Source organism: Cydia pomonella, chromosome 7, assembly GCF_033807575.1.
Source record: "Cydia pomonella isolate Wapato2018A chromosome 7, ilCydPomo1, whole genome shotgun sequence".
Taxonomy (NCBI): Eukaryota; Metazoa; Arthropoda; class Insecta; order Lepidoptera; family Tortricidae; genus Cydia; species Cydia pomonella.
Genome location: NC_084709.1, coordinates 22,725,793 through 22,745,163, shown reverse-complemented (window position 1 = coordinate 22,745,163; position 19,371 = coordinate 22,725,793). Strand labels below are relative to the sequence as shown.

Here is a 19,371-nt window from a genome sequence, read left to right as displayed (position 1 = left end):
AAGGGCTAGCTTTATTTTTTGCTAAGTTTCTCGGTAAGGGCTAGTCAAATATATGGGCTTGCAGTTCAAACTGGACAGTCTTTCAATGTGTTAGCCATGTTTATGGGACGCCCATTGAAAGGCTTTTATCGCGGAAAGGGTTGTCGGGGCCCTGGTTTTTGTTAGGTGGGTCGGAGCTCAGTCAACTTTGGGAACCACTCTAAACGGTACTTTCGCTTGGTCGAACTACTATAATAGTCAATTAGTCACCCTGATAAGATCGCCATATGGCGCCCAACAATTATAAACATATGGCAGCATCAAATTACATGTTAATAGTTGATATGTGACTCAATCTGATCGATTTTATATAAGTTTCTCCCACTCGCCGCCTCTATTGTCAAGGCGTTAGAGTGCGTGTTCGGATATTTTTGAGCACATCGGCCGCTCCGATGTATGTGATGGCGACTCTACGACATTGGATAAATGGTTCGGTATTTTTTTTTAACGCATTCACTGCCACCGACGCATATATGCGTTCACCGTCATACAAGTTTGTTCCTAGGCCACGCCCCCTGGCAGTGAATGCGTTAATTCGTGCCGTAAGGTACGTGAATTCGGTTAATTCCGACTATTTGAAAATGTCGAGTTTTTCAGAAAAACACCCATATTTTTTTCTGTATGTTTACCTATATGACGTCGGTAAGTAGTTAAAAATACGTGGAACGCTGTGGAAAACATAGTAATGGTGAACGAATTATATTATTCTATAATGTATGATTCCCACCGGCCGGCTGGAGCCGGGCCGCGCCGGAGCGCATTTTCAATGTGGCGTACATTACGAGTAAGCGAAAGATTCTATAATTGAATCAAGAAAGAAGCGAGTGATTCTAAGTTAGAATCTTGAGCGTAGCGAGGGACTCAAAAACACGAGATGTAAAATAACTTTGCTCTCATGTGACGCATACGACTTTTCACCTCAGTAGTGAAAACATATTAAAGGTTAAAAAAATTCAACATCAAGTAAAGTTAACCACATTTATTTACATTCATGAATGAAAGGCATCATCATCGAGTAAGCTTGTTAGCGCATTCACTGCCAGGGGGCGTGGCCTAGGAACAAACTTGTATGACGGTGAACGCATATATGCGTCGGTGGCAGTGAATGCGTTATAGGTGCTCGTATTTGATTTTGATTTTTGTAGTAGGTAATTCTCCTTTTGCAATTAGTGAAATTTGTTTGTCACCTGACGATATTTACTTATCCAAAGAAGCTAAGTCCAAGAAAGTAAAGTAATTATATGTCCTCGTGCTGGCCAGTAGGGATCGTGTCATTCACGAAGACGCGTGCCTTGATGTATTGTTACTAAAGGTTAGATTTGACAAATCTGCACGTCATCGTGGGTGACACGGGTACGAACTATACTAAGATTAAAATAAAACAAAGCAAGTTTAATTATGATAGTATTAAAAGCAAGGCAGGTTAGAAATTAAGACTAGTTCTAAACCTAAGGTAAGAAAGTGGTGTAACCAGGTGGCGGTGAATATTGGGGTGGCTGGTCCTTGCTCTTCACAAGGAGTGGGCGCGCGCTGCGAGGGGCTGGCGGTTGCTTCCACCTGTAATATCGACAAAAGTGTTTTTTATTCAGCCTTGCCGGACAGTCACCACGACACTGTATGCTCTTATGGCTCTGGGCCACCATGTCGGCCCATGCCCAATTGCAACTGCACCAGAGGGGTTAATGGGCGACGATAATTGCTTACCATCAGGCGATTGGTCTTCTCGTTTGCCTGCCATATAAAAAAGCAAGCTGAGGAACAGTATCTTACCATGGCACTTTAATGTAAGATCGGTACCGCGGCTTCGGGCGAGCGAAGCGGTCCGCCTGCTCGCGTTTCAGTGTGTCTCTGTCTCGCATGGCCGCACACCGAGCTCATAGGGAGCGTGCATGAACTGTAGGAGGCAGCACAGGAGCCGTCAGATTTTTGGCGCGAGGCGTAAATGTGATATTTATTGTTCCGATGTAGCCCACAAGATGGCAGAACCTACTATGCACAAGAAAACACGTGACGTGTAAATATACATGTTTATGGTTCCAATTCAGGCCACAAGATGGCAGACCCTCTAACGCGCACGGTCCCTATAGTGTCAAGAAGTAGATTAGTTCAACCCCAAACAGCAAGCCAAGGAAAGAATTCTTACCATGGCACTAGGCTAAGATCGTATGGCGGTTTCCGGCGAGCAAGATGCTCCCCTTCAGAGTGTCTCTGTCTCTCAGAACTGCACATTGGTGTGCTCGTAGTGTTGTGAATAAGTAGATCAGTTCAACTCCAGACAGCAAACCAAGGAAAAGGATCTTACCATTGCACTAGGCTAAGATCGTATGGCGGTTTCCGGCGAGCAAGATGCTCCCCTTCAGAGTGTCTCTGTCTCTCACAACTGCACATTGGTGTGCTCGTAGTGTTGTGAATAAGTAGATCAGTTCAACTCCAGACAGCAAACCAAGGAAAAGGATCTTACCATTGCACTAGGCTAAGATCGTATGGCGGTTTCCGGCGAGCAAGATGCTCCCCTTCAGAGTGTCTCTGTCTCTCACAACTGCACATTGGTGTGCTCGTAGTGTTGTGAATAAGTAGATCAGTTCAACTCCAGACAGCAAACCAAGGAAAAGGATCTTACCATTGCACTAGGCTAAGATCGTATGGCGGTTTCCGGCGAGCAAGATGCTCCCCTTCAGAGTGTCTCTGTCTCTCACAACTGCACATTGGTGTGCTCGTAGTGTTGTGAATAAGTAGATCAGTTCAACTCCAGACAGCAAACCAAGGAAAAGGATCTTACCATTGCACTAGGCTAAGGTCGTACGGTGGCTTCGGGCGAGCGAGTCGCTCCTCCCGCTCGCCATTCAGTGTGTCTCTGTCTCTCATGGCCGCGCACCAAGCCCGTAGAATTAATACGTAAACCAGTTCAACTCCAGGCAGCAAACCTATGAAAAGGATCTTACCATGGCACTAGGCTAAGGTCGTACGGTAGCTTCGGGCGAGGGAGTCGCTCCGCCCGCTCGCGTTTCAGTGTCTCTGTCTCTCATGGCCGCGCACCAAGCCCGTAGAGTGAATAAATAGACCAGTTCAACCCCAGACAGCAAACCAAGGAAAAGTATCTTACCATGGCACTAGGCTAAGGTCGTACGGTGGCTTCGGGCGAGCGAGTCGCTCCGCCCGCTCGCGTTTCAGAGTGTCTCTGTCTCTCACTGCTGCACACCAAGCGCGTAAAGTAAAGAAGTAGATCAGTTCAACCCCAGACAGCAGAGAGAAGCCGAGGAAGAGACCGGCGATGCCGCCGAACGATACTAAACAATAAGAAGTAGGTACTTTACGTACGTAGGTACTGTGCTACTTCTTGAGATTACTTGTATACATATAGTAAGTACTTAATCTCACGAATTAACACCCAACCTGGACAAAATAATAATTGGGTAAATATATTTCAACTATCTAAAAAGCACAATAATTAATCGTAACAATAAATTTCTGGACGCAGTTTATTGTAGTCAGGCTGCAAAATGTGTTGTTTAAGCCATGTTTGATTTTGTTGTGATCTTCCTAGCGTTATTCTAGCTTTTGTTTTCTACGGCACACTAAGTATAAGGCCTGAGTGGACGCTCGAAGCGGAGCGTTCGGCGGGACGTGCAGCGTGGCGTCGGGCTCACAAGTGATTTGAGCAGCGTGCACTATGGCCGGTCCAATGCCTCCAATACGTTTGCATTTGTTTAACATGCACGCCGCACGCCCCGCCCCGTTGCACGGCCAACTCGAGCGTCCACTCAGGCCTTACCCTAAGAGCGTGGGGTCAAGTTGGCAATGTAACTCCAAGAAGTGGGATATGCATTTTATGTAATAATGAAATTATGTTTGCGGCTTCCTAGCAAGTACTTATATTTGATTTTGGTACGTACCCAACAAGTCGACCCAGCCGAACAGCACCTCACGTTTGTACCTCACCATGGGCCAAGATACGAATTCCGTTTCTAACGACGTTGTTGACATCGGGCCTTTGCTCGTACTAAAATAAAAAACTTAAATTATTACAACGACACTTGTATCCACGTGCTATCTTGTACCACTTGGACTCTCAAAATGAACAATCTTAGGTTTCTTAAACATTACATTTCTAACTTTCAATTTAATATTTAGATACTCCGACATCAGACAAACCCTAAACGATATGGCTAGCCCAGTTCGCAGGGGCACCAGGACACGTCTATGATGGAAGCAGCGTGGTTCGCGGTGTACTCTAACTAGACTATACAGTGTATAAGTGTATTGTTAGCTAAAACTTATTCGACTTCGGTCAGTTTCTCCACTTTATACACCGTGTGCAAGCAGTCAACTCGCAGGAGCACCAGGACACATCTGTGATGGAAGCGGCGTGATTCACGATGCACTCCAACTGCACTGTACAGTGTATAAATGTACTGTTAGTTAACTTACTCGACTTCGGTCAGTTTCTCCACTTCATACACTGTGTGTGAGCAGCCCAGCTCGCAGGAGCACCAGGATACATCTGTGATGGAGGCCATGTGATTCGCGATGCACTCTAGCTCTAGTACTGTACAGTGTCGGTAGCCCGCTGCAAATTATAAAAGGCATTCAACATTTAAGGCCTGTGCATATCGAATGCGTGTGTGTAAAAGTGCTGTGCGTTGTAATATACAGATCCTTATGAGAGACGGCACACTGCTTGCGTGATGTGTGCGTGCGCAGCTCCAACATTTCAGCGTACGCGCACGTGCTCCCCTACGCACACGCAACCTGTATGCTCTGGCCATTAAGAACAGTTGAGTCTGTGTTAGAATCCATAGGCTGCGTTATTTCGTTTAGCTGAGCGATGCGTAGTGAGGATGTAGAACGTTGTGAATGTTTCCACCAGAGATGTGCGAGGTAGTGTTCCTAAACTGACACTAAGTGAGAAGATTCTCTTTTCCAATCAAAAGTAGGACAAGTTGAGAGATATTCTTACGTATTTTAGGGTAGAAATGGGGCACACACTTGCATGCGGCTCTGCTCCGCTGCATGCGGCACTGCCGCATACAGGCGGAATAAGTGTATATATCAGAGGTCTCCAGAGCCTGCTCGTCGGCGAAAACGCAGCGCCTCTGCCGTATCGACAGCTGACGTGCGTCCTCCGTCGTATACGTGTGTTTCACGGAGAAGGAAACTTTTTCTACGCGACGGTCCCAGGAATGTTGGGCGCTTTGCTCTAGGCCCGCCATCTCTTCGGTTGCGTGGATATAAATCTGAAATGGAGGCTTATTTAAAGTTGTATACCAGAACGATGGCAAACAGTACAGCCTGACTGCATGATGTTGACGCGATGTAAGCGGTGATCGTAGCTTATGGATGCTTTGCAATTCAATGTATTTATAGGTAGGTAGGCGTGTTCATTCCATAAATCCTGTACTTACACACATTTTTAATCCCCATACTGTAGTAGGTAGGTATGTAGAGGAAACCTGCAGGAAGTTCATTCCACAGCCGGAGAATTTACAAAAATAAATTCCTCCAGTTTAGTTCCAGCTTAACCTTTCATGTGTGGCCAAAGATCAATGACAAATGCAAAAAGATGACCAAAAAATTGATCAGAATATTTATCATCAGGGCTCGAACAAATGCGGATGACGCTAGTGACGTAATTTTGTACATATGATGATGTTTGTATTTAAACCACCGTGTGACATGTCGCACTAACAAAATAATCGTAAATAATTCCATGGAATTTAGGTGACAGGGTGATGTCTTGAATAAAATAATCTCACGAAACTTGTTACTGTAAGACATAGAGGTATAACCAAGCTTAGAGTGCTCACTCCATGGGCGTTTCTCACAGCGTTTCAACCGCTGACAGTCCCCTGCCCACATTTATGATGAAGTTCTAGAAGATCGGTGGGTCAGTTTTGTTTATTTTAAATAAGAAAGGTACCTACTAGTTTACCGTAACCATAAATCGTATACCAATCTTGGAGAACTCCAACATAAACAGGAGACTGTCAGCGGTTGGAACGCTCTGAGAAACACCTATGAAAAATAAAAATACTATTTGAAATCATCCTATGAGTGGCTTGACGTCATCGGCATGATTTGTTCGAGCCCTGTTTATCATACACAGATGATGAATGCACTGCCAATGATACCTACACAATTGGCTACTTGACTGTTTTTTGTAAATAATGTCAAACGATCTTGATTTTCCTGAGGATCAAATGTCTATATAGGACTCATGGTATTTAAGCAACACAAAGATCAGAAATGAGAGTTAAAGTCTGACGCTCGCACTCGACGATTGAAACGCCTCTAATAAAATGATAAGGTGATGTGACGTCACATCATATAAGTCTGTCCTAAATGTATGGAAGATCAAGGAAATTGCCATTTTGACCCTGAAATATTGCGTTTATGTGTATAGTTGTAATACAATTTATTTTTCAATAAAATGTAAGGAATCGAATGGTACCATTTTCTTTTCTATTTTTGAAAGACAAAAAGAAAAAAATTCTGAGATTTCGGTGCCTTGTATTTTTTATAATATCAATTTTTTTTTTTAATTCCGCCTTTTTATAATGGATGGCTCATTTTCTATCCATTTAACTAAACTTTGTTATAATATTCAACATGTGTCAAGTACCCAATTGGATGGTAGAAAACATCACGACCTTCTGCTCTTCTAAAGTCTTTTGCAGTGCACTGAAGATCATGTTATATTAATTGTTGGCGGCCATGTCATATGAACATTTAATAAAAACAACAGAGCAATCTTACGTCAATTATGGTGTCATTGCGATATGAGTTGAAAAGGAAGGACCATTTGGCGTCTGTCTCGTGAATAAACGCCTCTGCGAAGGGTTCCGACTCGGTTTGAGATTGCCTGTAATTTAATTAGAGTATGAGTGCTCAGGTAATGCACTTTTCATTTGGCATCCATTTATACGGTGTATTATCATAATTCTCATAACAGGTAGAGTTTAAAAGTCGAAAGTTAAGGACTTTGAAAAATTACGGAACAGTACTTTGATGGAGTACACCATTAACGCATGAATTTTGGTTGTGTATAGATCGCTAATCAAGGATGAATTCTTTAAGATCCATGTGTTAATTGATATCAATTGTTTAAGCTTTTTTGATACTGAACAAAAATACTGAACAAAATAAAGTTTGTAAGTTTCTAGGTCCACTTATTTATTGTTTCCTATAAACCAATAGCCGGTTGATTAACATTATAGTCCAACATGAACTTTATTCGGCTCAGAATGGATTTGGATAAATAAATTGCCATGCTAATTATGTAAGAGTTTTTGTACCAACTAAATAATACTAACCCAGGCGTAATAACATTTAAAGCCACAGTGTTTACTTTTGTAATATTTAATGATATAACGAAATTTTATTAACAAAATAGAGTTTTAATTCTAAGTTCATTAATTACAACTAAATTTACACGCTACAAAGTTTAGAAAAATAATTTTTGAACTGTCCAGGTGGCTCTCATTTCGACTTACAATGTATACGTAATTCTTAATAATGCTAAGTCGACTTAGAATAAAATACCAGCTACAAAAGTACATAATTAACCTTACAGATATCAATTTCACAGTCAAAGTTTATCATCATAGTTTAATTACTGCGATAACTCGACAATTCTCACTATATCGCAATAATAGTTTGGGACTAGTGTGACTCACTGTTGTTGATAGAAGCTTATGAGCTGTCATCAGATAATCCACCGGCTATAGAATTTACATAAGCTGCGTCATTGAATCTAAGGAGCTGCATCATCTTTAAATCCCGCGCTTTGAAGGCTATTCTGTAAGCAGTTTCGTAATTGTAGTTGACTGCTTCTTTCTGGATACTAGACCGCCTGCAGAGCCACTCAGCAAGTGGATAATTATGAGTTTTGACCGCAATGTGCAGCAAAGTATTGCCTGTCCTCAGCTCCCTGACTTTCAGATCTTCACCATTCAGCCCGAGGGCTTCTAGTTTGTTGACAGCATTCTCCTGGTCTTGGATCGCCACAGTATGGATGAATTTTCGTCCGAATTCGTCGTAAGTATCAGTGATAGCTATGACATCACCTCCCATTGCAATTTTCACGTCCACGACTGAATAAAACCAGATTGTTACTGGCTATTTTTAACTTCGTCGATCGAGCTGACAATCTCAAAGTCCGATTCTGAAATAGAATTACAGACTAAATTGCATGAAATATGTAACGATCACGAAGCGCTTACGTGAACATATTTTTCCAAATAAAATGTAAGGTATTGTTACTACGCCTACATGATACCAAGGTTCACAATGTCAATCTTAATGGATGTTGTTGCGCTTCGTCCGGGATCAAAAGAGTGCACTGTTTACATAAGCACTTTATAATAACAACGATTCCACATGTTCGCTGATAAAACTTGGCACACTTTCTCTGGTTTACGTAAGTTGTTAACGTAAATTCATTCAGCCCTTAATGAGTCAAGGTTACTACGTGTGATATTAGGCCATTGACTCGCTCGTACCTTATCTTGTTTACGCCAAATGAATGTTTCTCTACTTAATTGGCTCTGATAACAGCTGAAAAATTGTGTAACTGACCTATCCAATTAGCAATGAACCAATGACCTACAATTGTTTGCCGAAAAAGGCGATTGACGTCAATATAATTTATAGATTGTGCGCAGTAAGACTAAGGTGAATACACTGCAGTCCTCAGACGGTGGTTGAAGGTCAGAATTCACTGTGTTTGTTGACTAAAGACTAATCGATTTTATTGAAATTTGTAGTAAATCTTGGAACATGTGTCACACCTCCCCTTCAGCATTTTAGAGAAAAACTTCTAGAGACTGCTTCCATGTAAAAAAACTATTTTCGTATCTAATCTCTGTTGGCCGTTTATTTTGACCCCATGTTCGAATCACGATAAGTATGCGTGCTGGAAAATAAACAATAAATTCTCTATAAAACAGAACCAGACTGGCTCTATCAAATCATTGGACAGATTCATTTGTGCACTTCTGGTCGCTCTTTAATTTAGAAAAAAACTGCAATGCGTGTCGAAGTGTAAGTGTATTACTCAGGAATTAATTTAGTGGTTTTAGTATCAAAAAATTGATTCAGGTGTTGTTACAGAGTCGACGTTGAACCAGAGCAAACGAGTAATGGGCCTCTCTGTTCGAATTCATCGGCTTCTTCGGCTGGGCTGATAATGATCGTTATCATGCTCATGCTGATTTTTGTATTAAGTTGTGCTTACATAAGCTTGTACATAGCGCAGTACTTTGTATCATGTTTACAGAGCATTCTTATTATATTAGATAACTTAGTACCAGATTACTTGTAAGCTAAAGTATTAAATTTTAAGCATTTACAAATGGTTTTTACTTCTTTCTATTAATAGAAACGTAAACATATTTCCTGTTTGCGAACCACGCCTCGACGAAGTTATGACGTTGGCCAACCCTTAGTACAAACACCTACGAGTTTACTGGAAGCTCGAAATGTCGCCAGTTTGTCTGGGGCAATCGTGCTACCTCGTCGGGTAAAATGGAGGTACATTACGCTGAAATTCTCTATGTAGAATTGAAACCCAACGTTCTAATTCCCAACGAATGGCCAATTCAAGGAATAGAAAGTCTTGTGCTTTGTTTGGCGGAGAAAATTATAATGGACCCGCGAGGCTTGACGTACATCCTACAGATCAACGATATACCTGCTAAGCTTATCCAACGTCCAACGGAAAGCGGCTGTGTCTATGTGTTCCAAAAAGTGCCTTACGAGTAAGTTATTGTGACAATTGTGATTTTCTAGATAGAAGACAGATAAGCATTTGGATTTCATTTCAGAGAGGTAGTAGACGCTCACCTGTGCGACGTCGGGTTGCCCATAGACGATCGCAGTGTCACGATCAAAATTGTCAGCAGAGAAAATCAATCCAGTGGATCCTGGCCGAATTATTGTGCAACTGGTTCGCTGAGAGACGACGAAATGTCTTATCACATAACGCCTTCGTGTTTTAAGTAAGTTGCTGTTTGTTTTAATTGACGTCAAATGCAAATATGTTTTTCCAGATGCAGTGAAAAATATTTTGCTTTCAGAAAAGAGCATCGCAATACCGGTGCCAATGACCCGAAACTACGCCACATACTACGATGCTTTAAGAGGTTAGTACAACCTAGCTATTGCGAAATATTTACATGCTGACAAAATGTATTATCACTTACATTTTCCAATACGCTAATGTGAGAAATTTGAACTTTGGTCTCTCTAATCATAAAACCTTTCTATTGATAGGCCACTTTTATCTCATTAACACACGAAATCTATTTCTAACAGTCGGTTATTTGTTCCAGGTTATCGTCAAGTTACATTATTATACTTTTAACCTTAATTTCGATCTCTTTGTTGGTGTTTCTATTATCAATTTGAACCTGACCATTTAGAGATTATTTAATCTACTTTGTAACATGTAATCTTATGTTTAGAGTATAAGGTCGAGAAATAAAACAAATTGTTAACATTGTTTGCTTTCTATTAACAAGTCAACATACCTCAAGTGATAAAGACGTCATAGACGTCTAGACAAACACCCATTACACCGAATACCTGTTTCTAGTCCCACGGCCAAAGTTCGTTGATCAATAATTGCCGAAGTTGCATATACTTAGACTCTAAACTTAATATATAAAAAACTAATTAACATAATATTTACTATCACATTTGGAACTAGACGCACTGGCTGGTTTTTCTTAGTTACAGCCGGTTCTCTAAAGGACAAATCGATATGACCTAGACTCTCCTGTATAGTCTTAGGTCGTTACACTTCTAACAATTACTCTTACAATCTTAATCATGTCACTCTAAATTACCACCCAGTCTTATTCAAAATTACATCATCAAATCTATCCCACAAATAGGACAGACTTCAATACCTGAATTTATTTCTTCTTCATTGATCACACTTCTGCTGAGATTTTTCGACTCGCAGAAATCCATTTCAAATACAAAGTATTGATATAGGTTCGGTTTAGAGTTGTGGTCATTAATCTTCTTAAACCACACATGATAGTCGACCATGGTAAATTCTGCTGTAACGCCGTTGAACTGTCCCTTCAGGCCTTGCGTAGATCCGTAGGTAGCCTGCCAAATTGCCATGATATGAGCCAATTCCTTGTGGAGCGTCATTGGCGATATAACTTTCCATTCCTTTGGCACTATTAACTCCAAGGACATGATGCACAATCAGAACTTGGAGACACTTAACTTAAAAATTAACCAAGTCTTAGGACAGAACTGAAATTTTGAATATTAATTATGAAACGTCCGTGGGGTACAGCTACGCAATTTATTATGAATGATTCGGACGGAACCAACGCAATAATGTGATAACTCGAGAGCTGTTTTACTGAGAATTGGAGTTTTGCAACTCTAACAGGAAAACGGTATACCACAAAATTATCGATAAAAATTTTGATGTTTGAACATAGAAACTGTGTTAATAATGATAATAAATATTTCTAATTATTTTGTCTATTATTAGTAATAGAAGAGAGGAAATATATATATTATTATATATAGATATATATCCCCTCAATTGTATCTAATAAAAGATAAAAATTTTCATAAAAATCAAGCAAAAACTTTCATGAAGTTACAGAAATTTGACGCCAATTGTTATCAGCTTGTTTCAGTGCTGCTATCTCTGTCTACGGGGGGCAATTAGTATTCAGTGGTCAGTATATGACTCTGAAGTTATCTGTAGTCCTGCGCACATGGCTTTAGGGTCATATACGTACTGTAAGAGCCATGCAGTGCAAAAATGAACTTAAGTAACTCGCAGGAATGCATTAGCAACTTTAACATAAAAAATAATTTTTTAAATTTATTCTTTTATTAGATATCATTGAGGGGATATATATATCTATATATAATAATGTATATATCTCCTCTCTGTTATTACTAATAATATACAATACTTTTAAAAACAATTATTTTCATGAGCAAGCTTTTGTCATCACAAAATGGTGGCCATGATAAGCTTGATGATGATATGGCAGTTTTGTAATCTCTTAATAAGTGGGTGGACATCACCACCATTTTTTCAAGCTTATCATGGCCGCTATTTTGTGATGATGAGTGATTATATATTGGTGAGTCAATTTATCATGCAATATTCTGACTACAGATGGCCTTAGAGCCAGCCATTTTTATTTAAGATGTTTTCTGTGAGAATCGTTGTCTAATTTTCATCAAACAGAGTCTAGTAAGTAAAACAATTAAGCCCGTGATGAATTGTTTGGGCCAGATACTGGAAATAATGGATCAGTCTGCGATCTTGGCTGACATTGGAGATTAGTCTAGACTCTGACATTGCTAAAGGTGCAGTTGGGTTAAGGGACGAATGGATGGAATGTCATCTTAACCTTGATGTCTTCTAGACATTAGGGATCGAAAACGGTATATAAAGCCCGGAGCTTCGCAGTAGCATCATTTGTTATCTAAAGCTCACCAAGATCGCTCGATTACCGTTAGAATTCCAGAATGCGGCAATTTATAATATTTATCGCGATTTCGGTTATAACCATAACCATGGTATGGACTGAATCAGCAACAAAGTCAATGGATTGGCTTCCTGAGTGGAGCGAAGTGAGTATATCAAATAACGGTCGTCTTGTTTCAATAACTTTTATTTAATGAGCATATTTTTCAGTGTGGACTGTCGTCAAAGCCGTGCTGTCCCAAAAACTTTGGAAACAGAAGTTCCTTAGTGATAAAACGATACTGCGATTATCTGGGAAGGAGAGTTTGTTCTCTTCCGGACAAGATGCATCGGTATGAAGATTCACGGCTGATTGGGAAATTGAAGCATGATGAAAGTTTTAACAGTGACTACAATAATTATGTCAAGTCTCTAGATAAAATTCAAAGTCACCTAGATTTAAAGTATTTCATGGACAGGATGTTTTCTCGATAAGTTTAACATTTCCATTGAGTACAAATGCGCTTTTAATACTTCGTAACATACTCATTGTAAAATGTCTAAATTTATATAATCGTAAGCTTTTGAATTATATAAACTTGTGCTTAATTTTAGTGATTAACTTGCAATTAACTTCTTCCAAACATAATGCCTTGACAGTATAAAGACTGGCAAGGGCCGAAGGGAAAATTATTCATATATTAAATTTTTTACAGTTCTAAATTCTATGATGTAAAGACAGGTTAGATTCAAGAATTTACCTCAGTTTAACCAATAAACAAATTGATGCGCATACAAAAACTGGATCAGATAAACTGTTGCACTGAAAAATTACCAATTAGTGTAACGAGTAAACAAAACTTCATTACGTTAGGTGATATCAGTGAAACAGAGAGTTTTGAGTTAAGTAACTGTGAACTTGGTAAAACAAACCATTTAAAACGTCAAACAATGACATTTGGTATCTGTGAAAGCAGTAACTAAACGGCAGTCAAGTATAACCCTACTTGTGTAAATTGTAAGGCTTTATTATCCTTCATTCTTTCACGTAATCATTCCTATTATTATCACAAATAAACTGCTTTTTTATCGTTGTAGTATTTGTTTTAATTCTCAAAGCACACACTATAGTATATTCTGTAGAATCAGATTATTTCTTCGCTTTGAGCAGCAAGTTTAGGGAAGATAGGCGATACATGTAACGTCATAAATTCTTCCGCAAAAAGTAAATTACGTAAGTCGTTTTTTTGTAAGTACATTTTTACGCGAATAAAGTGCCAAGTGTTTTCTAAATTCCTACTTGAAGAGCTCTCCTTGATATGGGAATAAGTGTGTGTAATACCTACGGCGGCGGCGGCGGTTTCGTAGAGCGGGGAAAAATGTCAAACCATTTAAGCCATTATTATTTTTAACCCCCAACGCAAAAAGAGGGATGTTATGTTTGACACCAATGTCTGTGGCATTGTAGCTCTCCAACGGATCAACCGATTTCGATGCGGTTTACATGAAAGCGAGTTTCCTTGCAGTGGTTCGTAGCCATGTTTGATAGAAATCGATCCAGCAGTTTAAAGAGTAGTAGTTTTCCAAAGGCCTTTTTTGCATAAAATGTTTTTTGTTTCTGGCATAATATAGCGTGGGGGTTTTTTTTAAATTTAATACTGGATAGTTATAGGCTAACCTGTCGAATATAAGCATAGCAATAATCTCCACTATTTAGCATTTTTAGAAGTACCTATTGACAAAGTAAGGTTCGTAAGCGACTCTACTAATAGTAGTTTATATGACTGCTACATAATGAACAGCATTAAAATACGAGTTTGGGTTTATGAAACGAGCTGAAAGCACATAGAGGGTTTATGATATGTCTTTGTCTTCTTCTTCTCCCTAACGTTTGTCCCGGCTTATTGCCACGGCTCATGTGAGCCTGGGGTCCGCTTGGCAAACATTCCCGAGAATCGGGGTAGGCACTAATTTTTACAAAAGCGACTGCCATCTGACCTTTCAACCCAGAGGGGAAACTAGGCCTTATTGGGGTTAGTCCGGTTTCCTCACGATGTTTTCCTTCACCGAAAAGCGAATGGTAAGTATCAAATGATATATCGTGCATAAGTTCCGAAAAACTCATTGGTAGGTACAAGCCGGGTTTTGAACCCATTAATTTCATTCATTCAATAAATTTAAATAGAGAAATTGCTATTGTCTTGCCATGGCCAAGAAGTGTCGGCGTGCCGCGAATTGAAGGCATAACAGAATCCCATCTCGGTGAAGACCGGCGCTAGCAGATCATAGCATTCCTCAGAATCACCCTTCCATTCACACTCGTAGAACAGAGAATCAGGATGACGAACAATCTGGAAGGAAAACATGTGCTATACAATTATAGTATTGTAAGCCTACTGGTGATGGAGGAAGATGCTGCAGATTCCTTGGACTGTTTTTCGCACAAATAGGTCGATCTTTCGCGAACTCAATATCAAAACCAGACTCTCAACTATCTGTCCACGCAGGATACTGGAGTTTCTCAGTCACATAGCCAGGAAAGAAAGGCACAATCTTGAACAACTCATCGTTACTGGCACAGTTGATGGCAAACGACCTAGCCCAACAAGCCGCAGCCCAATAAGGTGGGCAGATCAAGTACAGAACGGACCCTCGCGCTTTCGGACACCTGGGATTTCACGACCCTCAGCAATGAGGAACGCGACGCGAGGAAGAGGACACCTATATTTGTATATATGTAAGTAATATGTACATATGTTGATTGTATGTATATGTATTATTGTTGTGGATTTAAGTTTAAAAAGGTAGGTATTTTCTGTACTGCTCTTTATTTTCCAATTTCGTTTTTTGTAACTCCTAATTAGTTCAATTAATATTATCATTCCTCCACTATGTAAAGGTTGCCTGGAAGAGATCGCTTATTAGCGATAATGCCGCCTGTTGTTAAGCCTCTGTTGTATTACGAGTATGTGGGTTTCTTTGTAAATTTATTTTTGATGTTGTGCATGTGTATCCCCATGTTGTCAATACTCACGCTATACACAGCCTTCTTCGGGTCCGCGGCTGGTGAGGACATCACCTCGGAGCCTCGGCCGACGAGCTCCGGGTCGATCGCGAACTCTTTAGCGCGCTCCACTATCGTGTGGTAGCTGAGGGTCGCGAGCCAGCGGAGCATCTCTGCCGCGTGTGAGGGTGGAGTGTCTCCCCATGTCCTACACACGTTTAAAGTGAATTTAAACCTACATATAAGTAGGAGTAGCGAAAATAATAAGCGCTGGTGGCCTAGCGGTAAGAGCGTGCGACTTGCAATCCGGAGGTCGCGGGTTCAAACCCTGGCTCGTACCAATGCGTTTTTCGGAACTTACGTACGAAATATCATTTGATATTTACCAGTCGCTTTTCGGTGAAGGAAAACATCGTGAGGAAACCGGACTAATTCCAACAAGGCCTAATTTACCCTTCTGGGTTGGAAGGTCAGATGGCATTCGCTTTCGTAAAAACTAGTGCCTACGCCAAATCTTGGGATTAGTTGTCAAGCGGACCCCAGGCTCCCATGAGCCGTGGCAAAATGCCGAGACAACGCGAGGAAGAAGAAGAAGAAGAGGAGTAGCGAAAATAATGGAAAAAATCTTCAAGATTTTGATTTGTGTTTTCTGTTTGGGTTGTCAGTATAAAAACTTTACTTCGCTCTTGAATTAAGAGAAAAAACGTTAGTCCTGGGAAAAATACCAATATAGGCCATTGAAATATTTGGAATAGTAAAAAAACTGCCGTAAATCCTGCTCGCTCGGTAGGGTGCCCAGATGGCTGGCCGCATTGCCCGACTGGATAATATTGCTGGTCCGCTGAGCGAAATATAGGCTAGCCCTCTGGTCACCAGAAGCCTCTATAAGACGTTTTGGCAACTCCTCATAGGGTTTCAACCCCAAACGCGTCAATAGTATTTTGTAATTCGTTCATGTATGAGTATTTCCATACCTACTGTTGGACTTTTTTGTATATTTTGACATGCGATCTCATTGTACACAGTTATGACAGCAAAATTATCTAATCTTATCTTATACTTTTAGCTTGAGGTCTACCTGTACCTACTCCAAAACAAAGCAAAGATGAATCAAAACTTTTGAGTGTTTTCGAAACCCATTTGTCTACTGGCAATTCTTACATAACGCTTACTTAATCTTACAATGTTTTATTTTTTTTACCCGGTTCTGCTGTTACAATCGATTAACTAAGCATTATTTAATTGTCATCAAATAGATATCGCAACGTGATTGTTCCGTTAATCTGTTACAGTGCTAATTACACACCCACTCAAATAGTGACAAACACCATTAAGTTCTTACGTGTTAATGTATTGTTGCAGTAATTCTTCGTCAACCGGATTAAGATCGCAAATTGTGACCGCTGGGAAAGGCACTTCCCAATTGTGAAAATCCGTGTCCAAACCTGCAAAAGATTGTCATTGACTTAAGTAAGTTTAGATTGGGGTAAGATAAACATTCTAGCAAGGGAAACACTTGTAGAATCCTCATAATGTCTCCTGCCCGACCAAAATAAGTAAACTATTTTCTACCCCACAAGACCTTATTACGTCTAGAACTGGACTCAGATTTATATGAGCACTTGGCGTACAAACAGCGCAGACGGAACCTACACAGGACTTCTGAACGTTTAACGACTGAAATTTGAACCTACAGAGAAGGGAATAGAGTCGATTTTTTTTTTTTTGAAAATTGAACGAAACAAAACAAATTTCATCGAAATGGATAATTACTAATAATTAATACATAGTAATAGGACCTTAGGCCTTAGGAGGATATAGGACTCGAGTACCGTTACGTTAGGTACGTTTCAAAAACTCGAAAAGTAACTCAACTTGACTTGAGAGTCGAATAATAATTCTAATTATTATATACTATGTAGAAAGTGCACTTAGAATAGCATACGATGCACCTGTTATCGTCGGGTTAGTCTGGAATTTCTCCCATAAACTGACAATGATTATGCAAGTGGTCACCGCTCCTACCGCGCAGAAACTGAACCACATAAATCTGTAAAAAAACGGTGTTTATTTTTCCAAGCGTTTCCAAATATATCAAGCATCAAAAAAAATCCCTAATTAGGTGATTAATTAAATAGAAACAAACTATAACTCAAGCTTTACTTACTTTTCACAAAATGGTCGATCCTTCTCAGCAATATACCGGACGCCATGAAGAGAAGAATTGTTGAAAAATTCCGTAGTCTGGTGCCGTAAGCTCGTTGCAAAGAGAGAAATACCGTTGTCATGTTTCTCCTTCTCAGTTTTTGATCCATTCCTCTGATAGACGCCAGGGTACACCTTCATTGTTTACATTTTTCACTAGAATAGGTCATGTATCACAAAATTAACCCCACTGTCACAAACATACAAAGTTACTGAACAAAATGAGGCATGACAAGATATGATCTATTTTATCGATCGCAGTTGCGTGACAAATTATTTTCTAATCGGAGTACCTAAGTTGTCGGTATTATGCAATTAATAAATGAATGTTTAACGATTATTGAAGCATGACAACGTTTCGTATCTGATCTGGATTACATGTTCCCATTTTATAATAACAGGTTTGCCGGCGACTATGTCCGCGAGGGATATTTGATCAGGGATGGATTTCCTGGTTTGAGCCTTGGTTTAGATGTTTCAATCGTGAAAAGTCATAATTGTCATGCAAACAGACAAAGCGTTGCTTTTACATTTATGAAAATACAAAACAACAACTTGAAAATACAAAAAAAAGTTTATCATAATACCATTAGGTAATACGTTTGTGATAAAATCGAATTCAAGTTGGTAAGTGCATTTGAGCTGCGGACGTATCTACGGTCAACCAATTTGCTTCCTAGGCCACTATAGAACCATGTCATAATGACTTCTACGACAGTGCTTATTGAGTGATGCATGTCAATGACATGATGTCATGTATGGAGTAGTTAAAGCGACAATGTTCTATAGTGGCCTAGGATTCAAATTGGTTGACTGTGGTCGCGATTATCGATGTGATTACACAATCATAGTATTTGCCCCTTTCAATCGATAGTTGTTAACAAGTGACACTTGTCTTGCTTTCAATCCTTTCTCATGGAACCGCGTCCATCATTCGCCCGCTGGGAATGGGAATGCCAAGAGGTCTCTGTCGATAGTAATGCATACATTTTCATTTATTTATTTAATCTGTATTGCACATCAAAAACATACTGTACAAAAGGCGAACTTAATGTCATAAGGCATTCTCTACCAGTCAACCTTTAGGCATAGCAGATAAGTTATAGGCGTTGCAAAAACATGAGGTATAGATGATAGAATTAGGTACCTGTATGAACACAATACAATCATAAGAAATACATAAACATAAACATCCATATATATAAATTATATTGATATAAATACATATACTTACATATGTGTCGCTTAACTTCAAACTCACAAGGAAGGCTACCCAACTGTCCGACTCCGATTTGATTCATTTTGATATATGTTAAAGAGTAGTCTAAAATAACGGACACGTATTTTTTTTAGCTGCCCAAACTCAATCTGTTAGGAGAAAATGGCCTTCAAAGTACTAAAAAGTTACTAAATCTTCTAATTCCTATAGAAAGTGATGCTCAAGCAACTTGCTAGTTAATGGCTGGTTTGAGTATATGTTTGAAAGCAGCAAAAAATAATGAGCACGTGTTTTGTTATATCTGCTTAAACTCAAGTTTTCCTAAAAAAAATACCTGTCTTTATGTGTACCAAACTTTAGCGATAAGATATTTAAAACTTCGAATATCGATTTTTTTTACTTTGAAGTACTTTGAAGGCCATTTTCTCCTAACAGGTTGAGTTTGGGCAG

The 19,371-nt window shown here is 39.6% G+C and overlaps 1 protein-coding gene across 1 annotated transcript; it reads right to left on the bottom strand.

The window, feature by feature from the left end:
• Positions 1 to 1,430: 1,430 nt before the first annotated feature.
• Positions 1,431 to 18,359, bottom strand: LOC133520160 (sodium channel protein Nach). The gene is made up of 11 exons (XM_061854531.1): positions 17,665 to 18,359; positions 17,450 to 17,547; positions 16,840 to 16,942; positions 15,528 to 15,705; positions 14,699 to 14,844; positions 6,793 to 6,898; positions 4,997 to 5,273; positions 4,468 to 4,606; positions 3,933 to 4,039; positions 3,143 to 3,326; positions 1,431 to 1,596 (listed from the first exon to the last, which is right to left on the bottom strand). Exons 1-11 carry the CDS (start codon positions 17,841 to 17,843, stop codon positions 1,488 to 1,490), a joined length of 1,626 nt encoding a protein of 541 aa, XP_061710515.1. The 5' UTR covers positions 17,844 to 18,359; the 3' UTR covers positions 1,431 to 1,487.
• Between the last annotated feature and the right edge of the window lie 1,012 nt (positions 18,360 to 19,371).

Excerpts from the sequence above, each read along its gene's own strand:
- LOC133520160 (XM_061854531.1), bottom strand. The coding sequence starts at position 17,843 with ATGAAGGTGTACCCTGGCGTCTATCAGAGGAATGGATCAAAAACTGAG. Across the intron at positions 17,548-17,664 it reads GATCGACCATTTTGTGAAAA|ATTTATGTGGTTCAGTTTCT; the intron begins GTAAGTAAAGCT and ends GTTTTTTTACAG. Across the intron at positions 4,040-4,467 it reads GAGAAACTGACCGAAGTCGA|TACGAGCAAAGGCCCGATGT; the intron begins GTAAGTTAACTA and ends TTTTTATTTTAG.